We start from the raw sequence: 20,980 nt of genomic DNA, 5'->3' as shown, positions 1-20,980 counted from the left end.
AACCTTAGCAAAGGACACGGACAGGTGAACTTGAGCTTCTAGAAAATGGCCGCAGCTACTAACGAAGCCTGTTGTTTGGTGCTGAAAATGTTTTCTCTCTAGCGATCAGGAGGCGGATAGCCGTGACGTAAAGAGGCGGAGTATTCTAGGAGGAGGAGCGTAGCTTGCCAATGGTCGTTATGGAAGGAGGCGGGGGGGTGTCTGACTGTGGCTACAGGAGGCAGCTTGTAGCAGCCAATCATTTGAAAGGGGCGGGGCCGCGGCTGGCTATGACTGGAGGAGGCAGGGCTGTAGTGGTTTATGACAGGAGGAGGCGGGGCTATACTATTTACGAGAACCAATCAGATGTTGCGAACACCCGCTGTGTGTCGGATTTCCCTCTGTGTTCCGTGTTTACTCCGCGCTCTCAGCATGGAAAGGCTGCGCTCCCTGCTGCAGAGGACACTGGGGACGGTGAGACAGCACATGGGCACTGACCAGTTCGGGAATAAGTATTATTCCATTCCTGAGCAGAAGACATGGACAGGTAATGACTAGTGCCGCCCCACGTGTCACGTGATAATCGTCTGCACGACATGTCACGTGATAACTATGAAGGCGTTGCCATTAGCAACCGTCCTGCGTTACAGTTTATAATCTGCACTTATGAGCGTAAAGTCTGGTTGCTATGGACAACAGGAACTCCTTGAGATTTGGGGTCCACAATTTTTATTTTATCTTTTTAGTTTTTACAAATTCCTTATTTATAGGTGCAGTTACTTCACCTTTGAAGCGGTTGGGCTCTGTTCACATCACGTTTAGTGTATACACCGTCACTTGGATGCCTGTGACAAATTAACCCTTCGGACAGATTTAGCGGGACTCCTCCTGACATAAACACTAAACAGACATACAAACCTGGCGTGAACATCACCTTAGAACGACTCTCCTGTAATCTCATCGCTGCATCTGGTGACAACATTTGCATTTAGCAGCAGATGCAGTATTACATGGGGGGTCCTGTTACCAAGGCAACTGTATGACACCTGAAGCCGCTGCTGCAGAGCTTTGGATGTTGTCAGGTTGCCAAGGCAACTGAACCACCTGATCTAAATCTGCCCATACACCTGTTTCTCCTGATCTGCATCCCCTCCCGCACACTTGCATGCTCAGCTTCACCCAGTGCATGCGTTCTTAAAGAGGAGGGTTGCAATCCGAGACGTCTGATACTTTTCCCCAGTGTCTGGTTGGGTGTTTGGCTAGTCCCGCCGACATGGTCAGGTTCTGGTGACATCCGGCCACTTTGCAGGATGGGGCCACCAGAGACGGAATACAGAGTTGTGTACATTCCCCTGGAGGCCCATTTTAGGTGCCCCCTTCAACCCCAGCTTCTACCTGCCAGTGGTTCAGTAGTGCAGCCTACAGGCCATTGCACCCTGCCATATAACTGCTGCTTACTGTACAGGGCCGTAAGAGCGCTGCCCTGCAGGCCCATGAGTCCTCTCCTCCACCCCTGTATGCTGAGGATAGTAGGGTGCGTACCAAGGACACAAAAATATAATTTCTGCCACATAATCTGCTGTGTGTCAAGACATCCTATGGCCCTCACATAGTCTGGTCTTGTTCAGTGTTTCATCAGTGATTGTGAGCCAAAACCAGAAATGGAGCCTCCACAGAGCAGGCACAAATCTTTCCATTCTACCTTATGTCTGTGGAGTGTCCACTCCAGGTTTTGGCTCAGTCACTGATGGAAATCACTGATCGCACACTGATGTGTCAAAGTGGCCTAAATCTGCAATCTCTTCAGTCCAGAAAGCCTCTGGTGTTTGTATAAAGAGGTTGTCAAGAAACCCACTTTAGGACTCGTGCACATGACCACGGAGCGACAGATGCGGACAGTACACGGAGTGCTGTCCGCATCTTTTGTGACCCCATTGAAGTGAATGGGTCTGCATCCGATCCACAAAAAATGCTGCTTAGATCCGGACCCAGTTGTGTGTATGAGGCCTTACATACTGCTTCAAAGGAAATATGTCATCAGAAAATAACTTATTGTTTAAATCAAATTTTTATGTTTAACATATATTTAAAGAGGCCCTGTCACCGCTTCTGACACACCTGTTTAATAGTTTCATTCATTCCCCATGTAATAACATCTGGAGCATCTGCTCCTATGTCTCTATGTTGTGCCATTCCTTTATCATTTCTACTAGAAGTTATGAATACTTGCTAGCAGTAAGGGTAAGGTGGGGTGGTAACCAGTTGGGGGAGGGGTGTACCTGCACAGACTGACTCTATCCAATCAGTGCTGCCATTCAGTTTGTGCAGGTACCCCCCCCCCAAACTGGTACCTCCCCTCTGTACCCTTACTGCAGACTGCTAGCAATTCATTCATAACTTCTAGTAGAAATAATAAAGGAATGGCACAACATACAGACATAAGATGCTCCAGGTGTTGTTACATGGGGAATGCATGAAGCTATTAAAACAGGTGTGTCAGGAGTGGTGACAGGTCCTCTTTAAGGAACTTTTGATGGTGTTTTTAATTTCCCATATCAATATCTATATTTAAACAAAAAACATAAAATCCAGAAATTTTCGCACTAGGCCTAATAGGCGCCACTTCTTGGTCTGCACAGAGCACTTTACTGCAGTTATCTGCTTATGTCATTCTAATCCTACCTTTAATGATACCACCTCTGTGTATAGATAAGACAGGATCCACCATTCACAATAGGTGATTGTCAGAGCTTATCTATTCGTTCCTTCTACAATGACCTCCGCACAGGTCACAGAGCATGCCCAGAAAACTCTCCCATAGAAGTCACTGAGGTCCCCTCCTGACCATTGTGTCTATGGCCCATGGGGCTGCTGTAAAGCAATTTTCTTACTGCTTTCTGAACAGCTCAGGCAAGATGGCAGCCCCCATAATCATGTTCAGAAAACAGAATAAAAAAAAATAAATGATGAGAAAAAAGATGTCACAATCTGGTTTTAACTGGCAGAAAAAAAATTGGTGACACATTTCCTTTAAATAGGTTTTCCTGTAGTAGAATATTGATAGCCTATCCTCAGGACAGGCTATCAGTATCTGATCAGTGAGGGTCCTACTCCTGCCCGTCAGCTGTTTGAAGGGGCCACATCGCTTCGGTAAAGCCTGCTGCCTCCTTGAGGCTCAGTCCATACATTGTATAGTGGCCATGCTTGGTATTGCAGCTTACAGCCATTCATTTCTATGGGGCTGAGCTTTGCCTAGGTCATGTGACCCATGAATGTGACATCACTGGTCTGGGAAGAGGCCGCAGCGCTCACCTCAGCACCGCAGCCTCTTCAAACAGCTGACCTGTAGGGGTGCCGGCAGTCAGACCCCCCACTGATCTAGTATTGATGACCTATCCTGGGTTACTTATTCCCTGACGACCCCTTTAAGAGGCTCCTCCCTCCGTGAGATGTACCATCTGCATACAGCCCCCATTAGGCCGCTCTTACACATCCAGTCTTTGGTCAGGGATTTCCATCAGCGGTCATGAGCCAAAACCAGTAGTGGAGCCTCCACAGATATAAGGTATAATGAAAAAATCTGCACCTGTTCTGTGTTCTTGACCCGCACCTGGTTCTGGCTCACAATCACTGATGGAAATCACTGACCAAACACTGATGTGTGAAAGCGTCTTTGGGCGGGAGGTTACTCGGTGACCTCACTGTCGTGTGAATGAAGGAGCCATATTTGGCTGACAATAAATAATCGGACCGGTGTTGCACGGTTGATGGAACGATAGGACATTTTTGGCGTCTTGGCGGCCTGTCTGCTAGAATTTGTGCCGCCTGCGATATAGGATTTCCCAGTCATCGGCTGGATGCAGATGGCCATATTATATTGGCCCATAGATGAATGTTCTTGTCTCCAGGTCCGTGTTCTGGGAGACATGGAGCAAAGTAGTTTCTGAGCGTGAACAGCGGAGGTGTGAATTGCACCATTAACTTCTGTGGGTGCGCTCCATTACGCACACAGACCAATAAGAAAGTCTCAGCAATTGACTGGTTCCATATCACCCATGAATTTACTGTACGTCTCACGTGGATGGGGTGGTGTGCTATTTATTGGCACAGACAAAAAAAAAAAAGCAAATATATCTGCAGCCTAGCGTTCCAACGATCAGAGATGTCTGGCCTTTTGTTGAAGGGAACCTGTCACCAGTTTTATGGTGTCCTAACTAAGGGTAACATAAATAAGTGATTCTCTTAGCAAAATGCTGTGTCACTTTCTTTAATTGACCCAGTCAATCTGCCAACATCTTGTATTGAAAAGCTCCAGCTGATAATGATGAGTCATGAATATTCATGAGCTCCTGACTCTCCCCGCCCACCTGCTGCTGAGTGACAGTTATTTTCCATATGAATCAGCAGCAGGTGGGCAGGGCACTCAATGACATCACGCCGGACTCTAATCAGCTCATTAGCATGCAGCATCTTTGTGTGTATATTATGAGGTAACCATCTGTCACACCAGTAAGTGAATACATCTAAGGCACTTTTTAGTAGTTAATGATTGTATATAATTAGTTAGATTATAATCAAATATCCCCATGACAGGGTCCCTTTAAGAGTGGTGACCCCTTCAGCGCCTTAGACCACAGGGGTGTTGGGTGTTGGAATTAAAGAGCATCTGTCATCTCTCCTGACATGTCTGTGTAAATACTTTTATTTCCATTGAAATAATAATAATAGTTTCTCTGTTGTGTCATTCCTCTGTTATTCCTCCTAGAAATGTATGAATACATTTACAACTAGATGTTACCTGTTAGGGGGGTGTCCCTACCCAGACTGACATTGTGCACCCAGAGCTGACAGTTTACGAGGCATGCCCCCAGCACAAAAAAGATGCTCCGCAATTGTTATTTCATGGGGAATGCGACTACAGATATGTTAGAAGAACGAAGAGCTCCTCTTTTACCCCTTCACTGCCCTAGACCAGCAGGGATGTTGGAATTTTTCTGCGGATTTAGTAACCTACATAGTACATAAGGCCGAAAAAAGACATTTGTCCATCCAGTTCGGCCTGTCATCCTGCAAGTTGATCCAGAGGAAGGCAAAAATACCCTGTGAGGTAGAAGCCAATTTTCCCCACTTTAGGGGAATAAAAAATTCCTTCCCGACTCCTATCAGGCAATCAGAATAACTCCCTGGATCAACGACCCCTCTCTAATAGCTATAGCCTGTAATATTATTACACTCCAGAAATACATCCAGGCCCCTCTTCAATTAAATTGTCACAGATTTTGCTGAAGATTTGCTACAGATTCCAAATCCACATTGGATCCACATGCTGCAGATTTAAAGTTCCCGGGATTTTTGTATTGATGGACTATCCTGATTGGCAGGAGTCCAGCGCCCCCTTCGATCAGCTGTTCAGGGGTAGGTACTGCGCTGGAACACTACACAATGAAGGGAGATGTGTTGCTTTGTGTCAGAGTTAGGCCTCATGCACACGACAGTTTATTTTCACGGTCCGCAAAAACGGGGTCCGTAGGTCCGTGATCCGTGACCGTTTTTTCGTCCGTGGGTCTTCCTTGATTTTTGGAGGATCCACGGACATGAAAAAAAAGTCGTTTTGGTGTCCGCCTGGCCGTGCGGCACCTGAAGGGGTTAATTGTACTATCATATCCCCCTGTAAGAGATCAGGGCTGCCAGGCAGCAGGGGGCAGACCCCCCCCTCCCCAGTTTGAATATCGTTGGTGGCCAGTGCGGCCCCCATCGGGCCCCCCATCCTCCCTCTAGTGTAATAAATCGTTGGTGGCACAGTGTGCGCCCCCCATCGGCCCCCCTCCCTCTATAGCAGTAACAACATTGGTGGCCAGTGTGCGGCCTCCCATCTCCCCCCCCCCCCCCATCATTGGTGGCAGCGGAGTTCCGATCGGAGTCCCAGTTTAATCGCTGGGGCTCCGATCGGTAACCATGGCAACCAGGACGCTACTGCAGTCCTGGTTGCCATGGTTATTTAGCAATAGTACAATAGTAGAAGATTCATACTTACCTGCTTGCTGCTGCGATGTCTGTGTCCGGCCAGGAGCTCCTCCTACTGGTAAGTGACAGGTCTGTGCGGCGCATTGCTAAAGAACTGTCACTTACCAGTAGGAGGAGCTCCCGGCCGGTCACAGACATCGCAGCAGCAAGCAGGTAAGTATGAATCTTCTACTATTGTACTATTGCTAAGTAACCATGGCAACCAGGGCTGCAGTAGCTTCCTGGTTGCCATGGTCACCGATCGGAGCCCCAGCGATTAAACTGGGACTCCGATCGGAACTACGCTGCCACCAATGATCGTGGGGGGGGGAGATGGGAGGCCGCACACTGCCACCAATGTTGTTACTGCTATAGAGGGAGGGGGGCCGATGGGGGGCGCACACTGTGCCACCAACGATTTATAACAATAGAGGGAGGAAGGGGGGGCCCGATGGGGGGTGCACACTGTGCCACCAACGATATTCAAACTTGGGAGGGGGGGGGGTCTGCCCCCTGCTGCCTGGCACCCCTGATCTCTTACAGGGGGATATGATAGTACAATTAACCCCTTCAGGTGCCGCACCTGAAGGGGTTAATTGTGCTATCATATCCCCCTGTAAGAGATCGGGTGCTGCCAGGCAGCAGGGGGCAGTCTTATACAAAGTTTGTAGTGTATTCTAACTAGAAGCGTCCCCATCACCATGGGAACGCCTCTGTGTTAGAATATACTGTCGGATATGAGTTTTCACGAAGTGAAAACTTAGATCTGAAAAAGCTTTTATGCAGACGGATCTTCGGATCCATCTGTATGAAAGCAACCTACGGCCACGGGTCACGGACACGGATGCCAATCTTGTGTGCATCCGTGTTCTTTCACGGACCCATTGACTTGAATGGGTCCGTGAACCGTTGTCCGTCAAAAAAATAGGACAGGTCATATTTTTTTGACGGACAGGATACACGGATCACGGCCTCGGCTGCAAAACGGTGCATTTTCCGATTTTTCCACGGACCCATTGAAAGTCAATGGGTCCGCAAAAAAAAACGGAAAACGGCACAACGGCCACGGATGCACACAACGGTCGTGTGCATGAGGCCTAACTCCTGTACGGCTGGTCAGTGAGGGGGCAACGCGTTGGATCCCACCAATGTGATATTGACGGCCGATACCAAGGAAAGGCTATTAACAAGAAAAAAACAACAACCCTCAGCCCGCACACGTTGTGGTTTACGTTAAGATTTTCATGCGGAAAAACCGCAGCATAATACAGTACCAGCAAGGTAAATGACATTACATAAATCTCATGTACACTTTGCCTTTTCTTTCCATGTCAATTGTTTGTGCAGATTTTTAGTGCAGATTTCACCCTTTGCAAGGGGTGAGATTGGGGGCAAAACACATGTGGATTTTGCTGCGGAAAGTCGGAAACGCATAGAAATCTGCCCGAAAATCAGTGCAACATTTTTCCTGCACAGTGGAATTCTCATTTTTGTGGTTCACAGAGCAGTACATGTGTGCAGCCACAGGATGGCGCCATTGTCTAAACACTGGCAATTCATCCCTCTGCCTCATGTCCTGATGTGTGGATAGAGAAGGTGATCCCCATTATGTGCCTCCTCCGGTTCTCCTGTTCATGTGATCATCTTTGTGCATATTACAAGCTGAATAATTCAGGCCTGGATATTATCTGTAAGACACAAAGCGATACTGGAGGGGGAAACAGATGAGCTGCACACATGTTGTGTCCTGACAGAAGCCAGGAGGTGACGTGTTGTCATCACAGTCTCCAGTAGTGCAGCCTCAGGCCTTTGGCCTGTAACATCCAGTGATCACATCCTAACGGCAGAACTGATAGACTTTACAGAACATTTTGCCGTAAATATTAGTCACCAGTCCTATCGCTCTGTTCGTTGTTTCTGGGAAAGCTTGGCGACAACCAATATGGCCGCCATTACACCCCCCCCAGGGGCTTCTGCCCATTTCTCACATCCCTGAGCATCTAATCTGCTAAAATTTTATTGCAATTCGTGCGATTCTCATCTTCTTTGTGTGGTGCCAAATCAATTAGAGGTATAAGTATGAGCGCGCCATACTGCTTCCCTAATGAGACCAGACACACAAGTTGGTTTCATGAAAAGATCTTCTCATCCCCCTGCGCAAGAGAGCTTTATTCAAGTTACATTCACTTAAATAGCAGACATGACCTCACAAAAGGGGTGTTCCTTAAGAAAAGACTATTGGCTTCTACACAAAATGGGAGTAGTTTGCTCATTTTATTCCTGAGTTTCATTGGCACATTCAAAAATGGCAACCTAAGGCTAGTTTCATACTTGCGGCAGGACGGATCCGACAGGCTGTTCACCGTGTCGGATCCGTCCTGCGGCTATTTCGCCGTGCCCGCGGACCGCCGCTCCGTCCCCATTGACTATAATGGGGACGGGGGCGGAGCTCCGGCGCAGCACGGCGGTGCACGGAGAAAGCCGCCGGACTAAAAAGCCTGACATGCAGTAATTTTAGTCCGGCGGCCTTCCGCCGTGCTGCGCCGGAGCTCCGCCCCCGTCCCCATTATAGTCAATGGGGACGGAGCGGCGGCACGGCGAAATAGCCGCAGGACGGATCCGACATGGTGAACAGCCTGTCAGATCCGTCCTGCCGCAAGTGTGAAAGTACCCTTACTCCCCCTCCGAGGTGACCTTAAGATAAAGAAATGCACATGAAGCTCACAAATCTGGTTTGCTGCCATCTTGTGGACAGAAAAGAGTAATACAGTACATATACTGTAGACAAATGTAGAGATTGCTGCAGCTCTCACCTCACACCAAGCAGAGCACGGATGTACAGACCTGGACTCAGTCTGGAGCAAAATGAAAAAAGAAAACGAATTCCAGCTCTTCACAATAAAAGGCTTCTTTATTCCACTTCTTTAAAAACAGACATCAAAAGCAGAGTAGTATGCTGTGACGCGTTTCGGGCTGTTATATCTTAGCCCTTCATCAAGTACATATACTGTATATAGAGAAATAAAACCTCTCACAGGAGCAGCCCCTTTAACGTGGCGCTTTTAAGGCTCCATTCACACTTCCGCAAGGTGTTTTGCGGATCCGCAAAACACGGAAAGAGGCAATGTGCGTTCCGCATTTTGCGGACCACACATTGCCGGCACTAATAGAATATGCCTGTTCTTGTCCGCAATTTTGGACAAGAATAGGACATGTTCTATTTCTTTGCGGAACGGAAGTGCGGATCCTAAATTCCGTGTCCAGGAAGCACATCGTGCTGCCCCATAGGAATGAATGGGTCCGCAATTCCGTTCCGCAAAATGCGGAACGAAATTGCGAACGTGTGAATGGACCCTTACACAGATCTGCCTGTCGGTATGAAAAACTGGGTGACCACCCCCACTGAAAGCTGTAATGGCGGCCATATTGGTTGTTCCCATTTATTTCCAAAAACACAAGTGACAAATGGCTGAACAGAACTTTTTCATGTGTTGCCAGATTTAGGCAATATATGGGCCTGATATCAATGGGGTGATGTGGGGGCCAATATACCGCCACATAACTGGTGGCTATGGATGTCACTGTGCCACAGAGATGACTAAGAGCCAGTGGCATGAGAATGGAGTGGAATCCAGCATATTACAGAGTCTTAGAGGGTCATTTTTCAAACTGGTGTAATGTAGAACTGGCTTAGTTGCCCATAGCAACCAATCAGGTTCCACCTATCATTTTCCAAAGGAGCTGTGAAAAATGAAAGGTGGAATCTGATTGGCTGCTATGGGCAACTAAGCCAGTTCTACTTGACACCAAACCTATATAAATTGCTCACAAAGACACAATGCCCAAAGGAGTATAGTAAACATATCCTCCGTTTATTGAATTAATAATAAAAAATACATGATTAAAATCATAAAACATGTTTTTATGATTTTAATCATGTATTTTTGATCATTCAATAAACGGAGGATATGTTTATTACTCCTTTGGGCATTGTGTCTGTGTTCCTTTGTGAAAAATGTATATAGGTTTGGGTTCAGTGAAGGGACACGCCCACACAATTGATGTTTATGAGGTTTTGTGTTTGTTTCTACTTTCCACCATAATAAATGACCCTCTTAATTTCTAGATTGTAAACTCCTACCAACAATCCCTTTAAAGGCACCTGTTATTAGAAAGCATCCGGCACAAGGATCGCCTGATCGAGGGGGGTGGGGAGGGCTAAAATGTGTAAAGGAGGGGAAAAAAAGATAAATGCCGAGCCTCGGTGGCCGATGTAAGATCTGTGGAGGACAGGAGAGCAGTATACGGTATTACTACATACACAGCAGGTACACTGGATGGCCACCAGGTGGTGCTGTTAGTTTTTGTTTGTCACTTGCATTGCTTTGCTGCAAGCCTGCAAACAGACTGAGCACTGCATGCCAGTGCATCCCCCGGACTCCTAGGGTTGGCATAATGGTACCGCAGACTCCTTTATCAGCGTGCAGTGCACTGCCTGTTTGCAGTTAAAGGGAATGTGTCATCAGAAAGGTGATCGTCAAAGCTTCTCTAGTCTTTCCTTGTACAATGACCTCCGCACAGGTCACAGAGCATGCCGAGAAAACTCTCCCATAGAAGTCACTGAGGTCCCCTCCTGACCATTGTGTCTATGGACCATGGGGCTGCCGTAAAGCAATTTTTTTTTTCATGCTTTGTAAATACTGTTAAGAACAGCTCAGGCAAGATGGCAGCCCTCATAATCTTGTTCAGAAAATAGAATAAAAAAATCTGGAATCAGAAAATAAAAACAGATTAGAAAAAAGGAGATGTGTTACTGTCTGGTTTTAACAGGCAGAACATTTTTTGGGGTAACACATATTCTTTAACCCCTTAAGGACTCGGCCCTATTTCACCTTAAGGACTTGGCCATTTTTTTGCAAATCTGACCAGTGTCACTTTAAGTGGTGATAACTTTAAAACGCTTTGACTTATCCAGGCCATTCTGAGAGTGTTTTTTTCATCACATATTGTACTTCATGACACTGGTAAAATAAAGTAAAAAAAAAAAACATTTTTATTTATAAAAAAAATACCAAATTTACCCAAAATTTTTAAAAAATTGCAAATTTCGAAGTTTCAATTTCTCTACTTCTATAATACATAGTAATACCTCCAAAAATAGTTATTACTTTACATTCCCCATATGTCTACTTCATGTTTGGATCATTTTGGGAATGATATTTTATTTTTTGGGGATGTTACAAGGCTTAGAAGTTTAGAAGCAAATCTTGACATTTTTCAGAAATTTAAAAAAAAAAAAATTTTTTAGGGATTAGTTCAGGTCTGAAGTCACTTTGCGAGGCTTACATAATAGAAACCACCCAAAAATGACCCCATTCTATAAACTACACCCCTCGAGGTATTTAAAACTGATTTTACAAACTTTGTTAACCCTTTAGGTGTTCCACAAGAATAAATGAATGGAAAATAGAGACACAATTTCAAAATTTCACTTTTTTGGCAGATTATCCATTTTAATATTTTTTTTTCCAGTTACAAAGCAAGGGTTAACACCCAAACCAAACTCAATATTTATGGCCCTGATTCTGTAGTTTACAGAAACACCCCATATGTGGTCGTAAGCCGCTGTACGGGCACACGGCAGGGCGCAAAAGGAAAGGAATGCCATGCGGTTTTTGGAAGGCAGATTTTGCTGGACAGTTTTTTTTGACACCATGTCCCATTTGAAGCCCCCCTGATGCACCCCTAGAGTAGAAACTCCCAAAAAGTGACCCCATTTTAGAAACTACGGGATAGGGTGGCAGTTTTGTTGGTACTAGTTTAGGGTACATATGATTTTTGGTTGCTCTATATTACACTTTTTGTGAGGCAAGGTAACAGGAAATAGCTGTTTTGGCACCGTTTTTACAACATTTACAACATTCATCTGACAGGTTAGGTCATGTGATATTTATATAGACCAGGTTGTCACGGATGCGGCGATACCTAATATGTATACTTTTTATTTATTTATGTAAGTTTTACACAATGATTTCTTTTTTTAAACAACAAAAATAATGTTTTAGTGTTTCCATAGTCTGAGAGCCATAATTTTTTCAGTTTTTGGGCGATGTGTGACTTTTTGATCGCTTGCTATTACACTTTTTGTGATGTAAGGTGACAAAAAATTGCTTTTTTTACACCGTTTTTCTTTTATTTTTTTAACGGTATTCACCTGAGGGGTTGGGTCATGTAATATTCTTATAGGGCAAGTTATTACGGACGCGGCGATACCTAATATTTTTTTTTTTCCCCTATTTTTTACCAATTTCTTTTAACTTTATTTGGGGAAAATTAAGTTTTTGTTTATTTTTACTTGAAACGTAAATTTTTTTTGGGGGAAACTTTTTTACTTTATTTTTTGTCCCACTTTGGGACTTCAACTTTTGGGGGTCTAATCCCTTTTACAATGCATTCCAATACTTCTGTATTGGAATGCATTTGCTGTATGACCAATACAGTGTGTATTACTCATACAGCTTCCGGCCTGTGAGATCCAGGGGGCTGGATCTCACAGACTCGTCACCGGAAGGCAGCGCAGATGCCTAGGGAAGGCATCGCTACATGGGGACCCGATGGCACCGACGCCCGCCGGATAAGGTAAAACCGCAAACCGCAGGTCTGAATTGACCTGAGGTTTGCTGCGATCGCCAACACGGGGGGGGGGGGGACAGGATGCCTGCTGAATGATTTCAGCGGACATCCTGTTCCGATTAACCCCTGACGCGCCGCAATGTAGTTTTAAAGTTAGGACGTATCGGTACGTCCTGAGTCCCTAAGGACTCGGCAAACATGGCGTACCGGTACGTCCTAAGTCCTTAAGGGGTTAAGGGGAACCTGTCACCTGGATTTTGGGTATAGAGCTGAGGACATGGGTTGCTAGATGGCCACTAGCACATCCGCAATACCCAGTCCCCATAGCTCTGTGTGCTTTTATTGTGTAAAAAAAAACTATTTGATACATATGCTAATTAACCTGAGATGAGTCCTGTCCTGTCAATTTGCATATGTATCAAATCGTTTTTTTACACAATAAAAGCACACAGAGCTATGGGGAATGGATATTGCGGATGTGCTAGCGGCCATCTAGCAACCCATGTCCTCAGCTCTATACACAAAATCCCGGTGACGGGTTCCCTTTAAGTACAAATCTAAAAATCCTAGATTCTGTCCTTTTAGGCCTCATGCACACGACCGTTGTGTGCATCCGTGGCCGTTGTGCCGTTTTCAGTGGAAAAATCGGAAAATGCACCGTTTTGCAGCCGAGGCCGTGATCCGTGTATCCTGTCCGTCAAAAAAATATGACCTGTCCTATTTTTTTGACGGACAACGGTTCACGGACCCATTCAAGTCAATAGGTCCGTGAAAGAACACGGATGCACACAAGATTGGCATCCGTGTCCGTGATCCGTGGCCGTAGGTTGCTTTCATACAGACGGATCCGAAGATCCGTCTGCATAAAAGCTTTTTCAGATCTAAGTTTTCACTTCGTGAAAACTCATATCCGACAGTATATTCTAACACAGGCGTTCCCATGGTGATGGGGACGCTTCTAGTTAGAATACACTACAAACTGTGTACAAGACTGCCCCCTGCTGCCTGGCAGCACCCGATCTCTTACAGGGGGCCGTGATCAGCACAATTAACCCCTTCAGGTGCGGCACACTGGAGATGGGAGGCCGCACACTGGCCACCAATGCTGTTACTGCTATAGAGGGAGGGGGGGCCGATGGGGGGCGCACACTGTGCCACCAATGATCGGGGGGGGGGGGAGATGGGAGGCCGCACACTGGCCACCAATGCTGTTACTGCTATAGAGGGAGGGGGGGCCGATGGGGGGCGCACACTGTGCCACCAACGATTTATTACAATAGAGGGGGGAAGGGGGGGGCGATGGGGGGCGCACACTGTGCCACCAACGATTTATTACAATAGAGGGAGGGGGGGGCCGCACTGGCCACCAATGATATTCAAACTGGGGAGGGGGGGGTCTGCCCCCTGCTGCCTGGCAGCCCTGATCTCTTACAGGGGGATATGATAGTACAATTAACCCCTTCAGGTGCGGCACCTGATGAGTTAATTGTGCTGATCACGGCCCCCTGTAAGAGATCGGGTGCTGCCAGGCCGCAGGGGGCAGTCATGTACACAGTTTGTAGTATATTCTAACCTGAAGCGTCCCCATCACCATGGGAACGCCTCTGTGTTAGAATATACTGTCGGATCTGAGTTTCACGATGTAGCTCATATCCGACAGTATATTCTAACATAGAGGCGTTCCCATGGTGATGGGGACGCTTCAAGTTAAAATATACCATCGGATTGGCGAAAACTCCAATCCGATGGTATAAAAGAACTCCAGACTTTACAATGAAAGTCAATGGGGACGGATCCGTTTGAAATGGCACCATATTGTGTCAACGTCAAACGGATCCGTCCCCATTGACTTGCATTGTAATTCAGGACGGATCCATTTGGCTCCGCACGGCCAGGCGGACACCTAAACGACTTTTTTTTCATGTCCGTGGATCCTCCAAAAATCAAGGAAGACCCACGGAAGAAAAAACGGTCACGGATCACGGACCTACGGACCCCGTTTTTGCGGACCGTGAAAATAAACTGTTGTGTGCATGAGGCCTTAAAGGAAGCTAGTTATAGAGAAGGAGTTGCAGAGCAGATTAATATATAATTTTATGGGAGAAGATTCAGTATTAGGGCTCATGCACACGACCGTAGCTTTAGGTAAAATTTATGCAGAAAATTCACAAACGTTTAAGCATCACTGTGTATTGAATGCTTTCCTATAAAACTATATCAAAACTATCAATCTACTTGGCTCCTGCTCTGTATCATGCCGTCTGCAGACTACACTGCATTTTCCTAGTGACAAGTTCCCTTTAAGCCAGTGTGGTCATGATTTGAGAATATCGTAAAAACATGACCGGCAGGTGGGTCACGAGGACTGGAGTTGAGGAACGCTACTTTAAGCTATTCCCGGATTACAATGGTGGAGGTGACAGAAAACGGCAAAGAACCCTGCCAGTCATGAGCAGGAGCCCGTGGAAGGCTGGGCCACGAGTCTCATGGGACTAATCTCCCTCGCAGGACTGGTGCGTACTGCAGGGTTCAGCCTATCGCTACTGTAAATGTACTGAATACTAGACCAGAAGTGACAAGCCGCTGAAATGAGCGAGTCTGTATCTATACTGTGCTGGGCCGGATAGTAGAGTTGACAGGTTCTCTTTAAATGTTGCCGAAGGTGATTTGTCCAGTTTATTAATGTCTTCTGCCTATACCCCTACAAGTTGAAATTAGTATTTTGCTAGCTAAAGTTTTTATTCGTTACCATTATCATCCGCAGCTTTTGTGCAATCTGTAAATGCTGGAACGGCCTTTGTGCCTTTCCAATCTGAACACCCTCACAGGTGTCAGATACATTTTGGTGCGGTCTTTAACTAGCAGCCTGGAGCACAGAATTGTCCTACTACTGCCAAGCTGACAGTGACATTGGACAGCTGTCAGTACTGCCATCAGCTGCTGATTGACTACAGTCGTTAGTGTATCACAGGTTCTCTTTGTGCTAAACATTGAAGGGAATGAAGCCTTCCTACAAATACTCTAGATAAGGAAATCTAACGCAACACCCAAATCTGCTGTTTAGGGTTAACACAAATATTTAGTAGAAATACAGGGTGCCTTAAAGGGGGTTATCCAGTTTTATAATGAGATATATATATATATATATATATATATATATATATATATATATATATTTAATATATATATATTTTTAATCTGTCCACAGTACCCTAAACACTGCATATACACCTGTTCATGTCAGCACTTTTCTTCTCCTGTTCTCAGCATCTCTGCATCCTGCCAGGATGTCTACATGCAGGACTTCCTGCTGGGTTTTCTAACCAATCCCATACATTCACAAGGCTTGTCCCGCCTAACTAACATGGTGCGGGGACGTGACTACTGCAGAGGGAACGGTGTGGCAGGTAGAGCAAACCCTGAGAAACTTTACAACGCAAAGCATGATGGGTTTAATTAGAAAACTGATCAGGAAGCTGATGAAAACAGGAAGTTCTGCATGTAAACATTCAGCCAGGATGCAGAGATGCTGAAAGCAGAGGAAGGAAAGTGCCAACATGAAAAACAGGTATATGGGGAAACAATGTGCAGTGTTTAGGGATACTCTGGGCAGATTACAAATTTTCATTATGAAACTGATGAAAATTTAACACGACTCAGAACCTGAAATCCAGGTGTTACTACCTACCCCATCTCTGGAAGCTGAGAGTTGGTTGCATTTGCATAAACTGAAGGGCTGCTGTAGTGGGCACTGTACACGCCTGAGATGTAAGGAAAAATGTGGTCACTGGGGGATGAGGGGCATTCCAAAGTATGATATTGGACCCAGCCTTTTCTGGTTATGCCCCCTGTTCACATGATCTGTTTTGGCCCCTGTGAATGGCTGAAAAGTGTTTTTAGAATATTAGTGGATGGAATTGTGCCCCCCCAGTTCAGGATATGTTATGGATGTGGACTCCTGTCTGTTGTTGTCTGCCTGTCCTCAGATGCTCCATTGTTGACTGGCTGCTGGTATTTGTCCAGATTCCTCATACTTTACCCAGTGTATTCTATGACAGGATGTATGTGGTATATTGCTCAGAAGTTTACAGTGTGTTTTAAAATATAATCTTTGTGTGCCATGTCTGTTGCACTCACTTCATATTATGTCAGACTGGGGTAAAGAAACGTATCGCCCAAAAAAGACCTATCAATTAGTTTATAAATTTCTAGGTGGACTAAAAGAGGGACGACAGTGCACATTTCTATGAAAAGATGCTCCAGCATTGTCCTATTATGGGGAATACAATTATGTACTAACTATGCCCTATCATGTAAATTGCTGGATGTAGCAGTGAGCAGCTTGCGTGGTTGTGTGTCGTACAGCAGGTGTTGGGGCATGCTTTGTGCCGCCTGGAGTGAGTGTATTACACATTAGCGGCACCTTCTAACTTGTCAGTCAGGATCCTGTCACCTGGCGCAGAGTGCCAGTCCGCCACTCATTTATTATTGAGCCGCATTATGCTGCTCGCCTCCCCCACAGTCCCTCCAATGCTGCACTTTGTGTGGTTTTAATATGAATATATTTAGTATTTCTCGGGCTGACACCTGGTGCATTTTTATGGTCCTTCTCTAATTGGTAGGGGTGATGGCTACGGCTGTCACATTATTTTGTCGCCTGGTTTATCGGTATGTAGCATGAATTACTGTGATATCTGATGTGTGAAGGACAATAAAACTTGGCTCTGGGAGCTGCAGTTCTCAGTCTTCAGAGGAGCAGTAACCTTTCTTTTTATATCCCAGATATTCGGGCTGATGCGCCTGTGCCGAGTCGAGAAGAAGTGACTGGGTACACGGTTTTGTTGCATAATGTGATATATGAGCGGGTGTGCACTGCAGCTGATTCTCCTATTCAAGAATAGCCACTACACAGTGTACGGCGCTGTGGTTTTTTCAGCTCAGTGCACTGTTTACTTCCCGAACCAGCAGCCATCGCTAACAGCTGATCGGGGGTGCACCTAGCTTTTCTGCTGCCTGAGGCGAAAACTGAAACGGCGCCCCCCCCCCCCCTTAATGCCAATTTCTTAACCTAACCCCTTTGCCACAATGAAAGCGCTCATTGCCCATGGCCCTTCCGCTGCCCCCCTCTTGCCCCTACTTGGTACTGTCTGAGGCGATCGCCTCACCTGGCCTCATTGTTGCTGCACCCCTGCAGCTGATCATAGGGGTTCCCGATGTAATCAAGATGTTAGTCCTGGAAGACCCCCTTTAAAGGGGCCATTCCCATCTTGTGACATGATGGCATATTGCAACAATTAGTGGGGGTCTGACCTCTGGGCCCTCACTGAGTCTGGGAATTAAAGGGCCACAGTGCTGATTCCCTGCGCTGTTTTTTCATTGCACAGCAGCCACTGGGCTTTACTGGGAACAGCAGCCGGACCCTTTTACTGAATCAACACTGCAGGCCAAAGGTTAGATTCTCGCAGATCATAAAGTGATGGTACGTCCTAGCATATCCTTTCTAATCACAGCCCGGGTTTGCACAATAAGCAACCCCTGAAGCACATCTTCAGGGCGTTGCGGACCACCATCTGCCCAATGAATGTGCTCAGTAGGTGGTGCAGTGTACAGGATACCGCTCAGAACTGCTCGCAGTGATGCATACTTGCCAGCGGCTACTGTCCTCCTTAGGCCTCTTGCACACGAATGTATTTTCTTTCTGTGTTCGTTCCATTTTTTTTGCGGACAGTATGCAAAACCATTTACTTCAATTGGTCCGCAAAAAAAATGGAAGTTACTCCGTGTGCATCCCGTTTCCATATGTCCGTATTTCCGTTCCGCAAAAAAATAGAACATGTCCTATTATTGTCCGCATTACGTACTTTTTTTTGTTGTTGTTGTTTTTTCCGGATCTGTTTTTTTAAACATCCGGTTGTGTGCAAGAGGCATGGGGGTTAGGCTAAATTTACATTATTGTATCAAGTAAGAAATTAAAATAGCATAAATGTGAAGTGTAGCAGTGTCTGAAATGTACTCCTTGCTTATAGCCTCATGCACACAACCGTGTGCTCGGTCTGCAATGCACGAGCACCGACCGAGTGCCCACTGTCAGTCGACGCGGACCCATTCACTTGAATAGGGTCTGCGATCTGCATCTGAGGGTCCGCACCGCAAAAAAGTAGTGCATGCACTACTTTTTTGCGGTACAGAGGCACGGGCAGAAAACCCACGTAAGCACTCTGTAGTGCTTCCATGGGCTTCTAATGCGTGCCTCCGTTCCGCACCGTATGTCCCAAATTGCAGACCCATTCAAGTGAATGGGTCCGCATCCGTGATCCGGTGCGCACACGGCTGGTGCCCATATAATGCCGGCCGCAATTCGGGCGCCGCCTACGGTCATGTGCATGAGATTTCTTCCTATGAAACTGGCTGACCTGTTACATGGGCGCTTGGCAACTGAAGGCATCTGTCCCATGTTCATATGTGCCCGCAGTGCTGAGAAAAATGACGTTTTAAAGGGGTTTTCCAGGATTTTGAGAACTGATGACCTATCCTTGGAATAGGTCATCAGTATCTGATCAGTGGGGGTCCAACACCTGGGACCCCCGCCGATCAGCTGTTTGAGAAGGCGCCAGCACTCCTGTGAGCGTCATGGCCTTCTTGCAGCTCACCAAGCACAGCGCCGTACATTGTATAGCGGCTGTGCTTGGTATCACGCTGTGCCCCATTCACTTCAATTGAGCGGAACTGCACTTAGGCCACGTGACTGAACGTGTTGTCACTGGCCTAGGGAAACTGAGAGAAGTCCGTGGCGCTCACAGTAGAGCTGCTGCGTTATCGAACCCCCCACTGATCAGATACTGATGACCTATTTCGAGGATAGGTCATCGTTATTAAAATCCCAGAAAACTCCTTTAAAATATGCAAATGAGCCTGTAGGAGCAAAGGTGGCATTGCCGTTGCACCCAGAGGCTCTGCTCTCTGCATATATTAAAACATAATTTTTCTCAGTAATGCGGGCACATATAAACATGGGACCAACACAGATGATTTCAGCTGCCAAGTGCACATGTAACAGGTCAGCCAGTGTCATAGGTACAAAACTGCTGACAGATGCCCTTTAATAACAGATTTCCCCAATGATTGTGTATTCTGTACTGCAGGTCCATAGAGATTACAGTACAGTCCAAGTGAACATGGTTTTCAAAAACCCTTCCCCAAGTACAGGCATTATTCTGGATTTCATCTCTTGCACTGCTTTGCAGGGTGAAGTCCGTGACGAATCTGCATTGTAATCATCCAGATTCGTTTTTGCAGATTCATAGCAGAATTTCAGTGAAATTCTGTGAATTTCTTCTGCTGTCGGGGGATTCGGCATTAGTTTTTCAATAGATGGCTTATCCAGCCCCTGGGACCCCCACCAACGCAACATGGTTTGCACATGCACATCAACATACAGCACAGGCCATTCAAATGAGGTATAGTTGTAGTACCAGGAGCCTCAACACTTGTCCTGATGATCCTCCAGGATTCTAAGGGTCAGATCTTCACTGATCTTACATTCATAGCCCATACCAGTGGTGCACTCTCAGCCCTCTCTGTGGGCACCCGTACCCTGGAGAAAGTCTATGGTGTACCAATATGCCATAGACTTTTCCTGCCATTCATCAGCACAGGGCGCACTATGTACGTCTCAGGCAGCGCACTGAATGTAGGCAGGCTGTTATAGCTGAATGATAAAGTACATGGAAGATATTCTGGACTGTAGTATTCAGGTTAAATTGCCATGTTGGCACTTTGCGATAAATAAGTGGGTTTTGGGTTGAAGTTTTGGGCATTTTGCGGACCCATCCATTCCTATGGGGAAGCACGATGTGCTGCCCGGACACGGAATTGCGGATCCGCACTTCCGGGTCTGCACTTCTGTTCCGCAAAAAAATAGAACATGTCCTATTTCTTGTCCGCAGTTATTGACAGCCCTCCCTCTATGACTGTGTATACAGAGATAGCTGTTAATCACTGATAGGACCGCCTCCTGGACTTCAAAACCCAGAATAAGCAGGGATTGCATACCGGCTGTGTGCGTCCGGCCCATTATAGAACATTCCTAAGGCAGTCCGTAATGCGGACAAGAATAGGACCTGTTCTATATTTTTGCAGATGCCACGGAACGTGCGCTGTCTGCATCTTTTGCGGCCTCGTTGAAGTGAATGGGTCCGCATCTGACCCGCAAAAATTGCAGATCAAATGTGGACAGAAAATAAGTTTGTGTGCATGAGCGCTTATACCGAATAGTTTCCCATAAAGCTATGTATCAATCTGCTCAGCTCCTCTTGCTTTATAACATGGTAACTGTAGCTTACACTTCATTTTCATGGTTCATGGT

General features: G+C 46.2%; 1 protein-coding gene across 1 annotated transcript in view; it reads left to right on the top strand.

The window, feature by feature from the left end:
* Positions 1 to 346: 346 nt before the first annotated feature.
* Positions 347 to 20,980, top strand: part of NDUFAF2 (NADH:ubiquinone oxidoreductase complex assembly factor 2) — a 123,492-nt gene continuing 102,858 nt past the window's right edge. The window contains exon 1 of the mRNA XM_044292420.1: positions 347 to 526. Coding sequence (XP_044148355.1) covers positions 412 to 526 — 115 coding nt within the window. The 5' untranslated portion in view covers positions 347 to 411. The remainder of the gene's footprint in view (positions 527 to 20,980) is intronic.

Source organism: Bufo gargarizans, chromosome 1 (assembly GCF_014858855.1).
Source record: "Bufo gargarizans isolate SCDJY-AF-19 chromosome 1, ASM1485885v1, whole genome shotgun sequence".
Classification (NCBI taxonomy): Eukaryota; Metazoa; Chordata; class Amphibia; order Anura; family Bufonidae; genus Bufo; species Bufo gargarizans.
Note: the sequence above shows the minus strand (reverse complement) of the source record. Positions and strands in the feature narration are given on the sequence as shown.